General features: G+C 31.6%; 1 protein-coding gene across 1 annotated transcript; it reads left to right on the forward strand.

Annotated features, from left to right (window-relative positions):
• The first annotated feature begins 670 nt into the window (after window positions 1-670).
• On the forward strand, window positions 671-1,465 carry LOC135961258 (uncharacterized). Its single transcript, XM_065512756.1, has one exon. The coding sequence runs from the start codon at window positions 671-673 to the stop codon at window positions 1,463-1,465; it is 795 nt and encodes a 264-aa protein (XP_065368828.1).
• Window positions 1,466-5,186: the final 3,721 nt, after the last annotated feature.

The raw sequence follows: 5,186 nt of genomic DNA on the forward strand, positions 1-5,186 counted from the left end.
TCTGATGATCCAGGTACAGTGGAGGACGCAATGTCGTCAGACAACTCATGTAAATGGAAGGCTGCAATGAAGGAGGAAATAGAATCATTAATTAACAACGAAACGTGGGTGCTAACCGACTTACCACCAGGTGAAAGGGCTATAAAATCGAAGTGGGTGTTCAAAACCAAAAGGGATGATCATGGCAATCTCATACGATGGAAAGCGAGACTGGTATCTGAATGCTTTTCACAACGTAAAGGAATCGATTATACGGAAACCTTCTCACCTGTTGTCAGATATGATTCTATTCGATATTTACTGGCGCTGGCTGTTAAGAAGGACATGTATATACATCAAATGGACGCAGTGAGCGCTTATTTAAATGGTACGCTGAAGGAGACTGTTTATATACAACAACATGAAATGTTCGACGATGGCTCCAAAAAGGTGTGCAAGCTGCAGAAGTCAATATATGGTCTGAAACAGTCAGGTCGTTTTTGGAACGAGACAATAAACAACGAATTGCTTAAAATGGGTCTTGTGAGAGGTGAGGTCGACCAATGTGTGCCACAAAGTAGGTGACGGTGAAATGTTGTATGTGGCTATTTATGTCGACGACGTCCTAATTTTCTCCAACAACCTAGAGGCGATAAAGTTACTGAAGTCAAGGCTAGCCAGCAGATTCGAAATGAAGGATATGGGAGAGGTATCGTCTGTGCTTGGCACGAAAATTACAAGAGGTAATGGCTTTATAAAAATAGATCAATCCCGCTATATATGGGATGTCTTGCAACGTTTTGGAATGGCTGAATGTAACCCAACCACGACTCCAATAGATTACAATCAAAAGTTGTCTGCTAGTATGTCTCCAGAAGATGATGAGTCTAAGCGGAACATGTCAGAAGTACCATATATGCAGGCAATTGGTTGCCTATTGTTTGCGGCCCAGATTACCCGACCCGATATTTGTTATGCGATAAATTTCCTTAGTAGATTTGGGATTAATCCTGGCAGACCACACTGGGAAGCCGTTAAACGTGTAATGAGGTACTTGAAGGGTACAATCGACAAAGGCATTGTTTACAAAAAGCAAACGGAAGACGAGATAAAAGGTTTCTGTGATGCAGACTGGGCCGGAGATGTTGACGACCGCAAATCTACAACCGGCTATGTTTTTGTGTACCAATCAGGCGCTATTTCGTGGTCAACAAGGAAGCAGAAGACAGTGGCATTATCTTCGACGGAAGCCGAATTTATGTCACTAACAGCTGCTATACAGGAATCAGTTTGGCTGAAACGTCTAGAAGCTGAACTCAACCCTGATGTCAATGAAACTATGTTGCTATATTGTGACAACAAGGGGGCCTTACAAGTCGCCCTTAATAATAATTATTCACCAAGGACGAAACATGTGGACATAAAAGCTAAGTTCATACGCCAGAAAATCGATGAGAAGGAAGTCGCTTTGGAATACCTGTACTAACGAGATGGTTGCCGATGTATTTACTAAGGCTGTTACTCCTCAGAAGTTGGACTATTTTGGAAAATGTTTTGGCATTTATTAACTAACCCACATGTTATTTTATAAGTTAAATTAATTTGAATTGAAATGTTAATTTTTGTTTTTGATCTCTTATTTTATTAATTTAAAGAGTGCATTGGAAAATGTTTTATCTTGGAAATATTTCATTCAGGGAGAGTGTTGAGAATGAACGAATATTTGTACGATATACTGTATTTCTCCTGCACTTTATTTTGCATACTTGTTATGCTACTCTATACTACTCTTTGAACTAACGACTTTACATTGTAAGATCGTTCGCAGTTTAATAAATGTATTTAAACCAACAATCTAAACATATATAGACAATTCTAAATTAGTACCCAAAATTGAAAAAGTATTTATTTTTATCAGTCCCCTCACATTTTCCGATAGATTGGGTATATACAAGTAAGAGAGCTCTATATTCGTCTGTGCCGAATCTTATATACCCTTCACCAAATTATACTTCAAAATACAAATTTTAAATATTTTTAAGTAAACATAATTTGTGTTTTTTTTTAATTTTTTGGAAAAAATATTTTTCGAATTTTTTTTTTTAAATTTAATGGTTTTTTATTTTTTTTTATTTGGTTTAAAAAATATTTTTTATATAAGAAATATTATTGAAATATGTTATATTGCGTTTTTATAGGATATTTTAGCATTTTGAGTAATAATAAATTAGAATTGTAAAATTAATATCACAATATATATGTACAAGAACTTGCAATTGTACAAATTGTAGTTTACAAGTGCAAAAAGCTACAAGTGTTGTGAAAATTTTAATTTAACACAATTCATCAGCACTTGTAAGAATTAGAAATGTAATTGTAACTTGTAGAATTGTAGTTTAGTGAAATAGGCCCCAGGACTATAATATTATGAATATGTTTTACTTAAAATTTATAACAGTAAGGAAATTGAGCACATTCGCCAAAATATGGACAAAAAATCAGTTTTTCTTGAAAATCGAAAAATTTATATCGCAGGTAAGGAAAACGTGTAAGAGGTATTGACATAATTTTTTCATATTATTATTCCCTATTATGATCTCAATAAATCCCAATGTGATGATCAAAAAATTCTGAAATTTGTAAAATTTTGAAAATGGAGATTCGAAATAGCCGTTAAAAAAATATTTTTTTTGGCCATACCTGCGAATAGGTTAACGGTATCCTACGAAGACAAAAACTCACACACAAGTAAATACGGATATATTTTAAATAAAAATTAGCTTTTATTTTAATTTTTCTCGAAATATGTTAATTTGTTTTCCTAAATTTTTTTGTTCAAGTGGCCTGAAACACGTTAATGGTCGGGCGAATTTGTTTTAACATTTTTTAAACAAATTTTGTCATTTATATCTCACTACAACGATAATTACGTACACATTTCGATTATTTTGCAGAAGTATTTATTTAGTAGCAAAATTTTTACAAAAACTGAAAAAATTGCATTTTGGCGATAATACTGTTTTTGGGTCATTTTGTCCCAAAGGAGATACAGGGTTAATTTCCAAACATTTTTTTAATTAATATTCATTAATATAAATTGTTGAGGTTGTAAGTCTAGATACTTAAGCTACGTATACACGGTTGTCATATTCTTACAATATTGTCAGAACATGCTCATAAAATGGTTAACAAAACTGAAAAAATAAATTAAAAACATAAAAAAATAATAAAAAGTGTCGTGAACATATTGAAAACGGAAAAAAATAATAAAAAATTCGTTACTGCTCTTCAATAGTTCTTGAATTTCATATATCTAAAAAAATAAATGTATGTTGTTGAAAAAAAAATTATATTATAGGTATATGTTTGTTTTGGTAATGTTTTTGACAAGTTCAGTATAGTTTTACACCAGTGATGTTCAAAAATAAAAATGAAGATGTATTGGTGAGAGAGCTACCCAGCAAACATAATGTCAAACACTTAAAATAAGAACAAAATAAAGAATGTTTAGATTTAGAAATTTTGCCAGATATAACCAATTTATTAAATGAATGTAATTCAAATTTTAAGGAAATAAAAGAATATACATTATACGGCCGAAATTCTCTCAAATTTTTTATTTATTTCTGACTTTGTTGTTTTGTGTTCAATTGTAATTGAAACGCGTGTTTGCTATGCTTCGTCCAAAAACCAACCAACAACAATGCTTAATGAATTTCTAAAAAAATGAGACATTTGTTATGCTCTTTTAAAGAGAATAAGAATATGTGTGTTGTTACTCATCGCGAAAGCACAATGAAATGATCATTGTTTTACACAAACAAAATGCCTGTTTTTCTTTTTGTTTTTGAATTGTTGTAGAGTTGCACAGACCTTATTAATAGACCTTGGCTTTACCTATCCATGTGGCCAAGAATGTTTAATTGTAATTGCCTTTATAAATGTTGTGAATTTGTTTTGTCCAGAATGTTTCATTATTTTGTTAAGTATTTTTGTTTGTTTTCTTTAGTTATTTAACTGCGTTAAGGGCACCATACACTATCAAAATGCTTGATGTCACTTTCGTGTACGTGTAATTTGATGTTTTGATGTACACTTGATTGATGACTCGTCAATCTGCATTTTACTTTTGATTTTGTGGTGTTAACACCAATAGCGGGAATTATATTTAATTTTTATTTGCACAAAAAAAATGTATTTAAAAATGTCAATATCGGATGCAACTTTAATTGCAATAACGAGAACATGTTGAGAATAAAGAAAAAATCAAAAATAATAAGCGAAATATGTAATATAAAAAATTATTCTCTTCATCCGACACACTCATCAACCTAACGCCTTGAAATATTTTTGTAAATGACTTCGTGATTGATGAAAAAACACCATACACTATCAAAAAGTGACATCAAGCATGCTAAAAATCAAAATGTTTTTGATTTTCCATCAAGCGTTGTCGGTGTCACACATACAAACACATTTTCACTAATACTACCATAGTGCTTGATGAGTATTTTGATAGTGTATGGTGCGCTTTAGCATCTAATAATTATTTGTCTGGTAAATTATGTTTATTTTGTTCTATAGTTTTGTTTATTTTGATTGTTCAATGTTTGTCATTGTTGATCTGTCAAATTGTGGAACATGAACATTGACAGGGTGATCCCAATATTATTTAAATAGCCTTGAAATTAGGGTACCAAAATACATACGATAATAGGAAGAGAATTGTGAATAAGTTAAATTGAATATATTTCTCTCTTAAAGAATGGCAACATTTCAAGGCCATGGCTAAAGGTACAATGACCCAAGTGTCCATTATTCTGTATGTTTTTTTTAATAGTATTTGTTGGTTACTGTTACTTTTCTTGTGTGAAGTTTTGAAAAGAAAAGTATAGGTAATTGAAAACATAAAGATAATTAAGGTTACAGTACACAAGTAGCAGCTACCAATAGACATTCAAATTAAAGAAAAATTTAAATTGTGATAGTGATAGTGACCAGAGATTTTTTTATTAAAAGGACATATAGCCTGCTGAGCTATCCTTAAAGCTTATAATTAAAGTCAACAGACACAAGTAAATCCAGTGAGAATTAAACTGAAGGAAATATGAAAACCAATTTATTTTAAGGAATCAATTTAGTGTTATTAAAATTAGATTTGTGCCAGGTGATTGGGAAGCCACACAGCGATGTTATAAAGGCCCAAT

Source organism: Calliphora vicina, chromosome 5 (genome assembly GCF_958450345.1).
Source record: "Calliphora vicina chromosome 5, idCalVici1.1, whole genome shotgun sequence".
NCBI lineage: Eukaryota > Metazoa > Arthropoda > Insecta > Diptera > Calliphoridae > Calliphora > Calliphora vicina.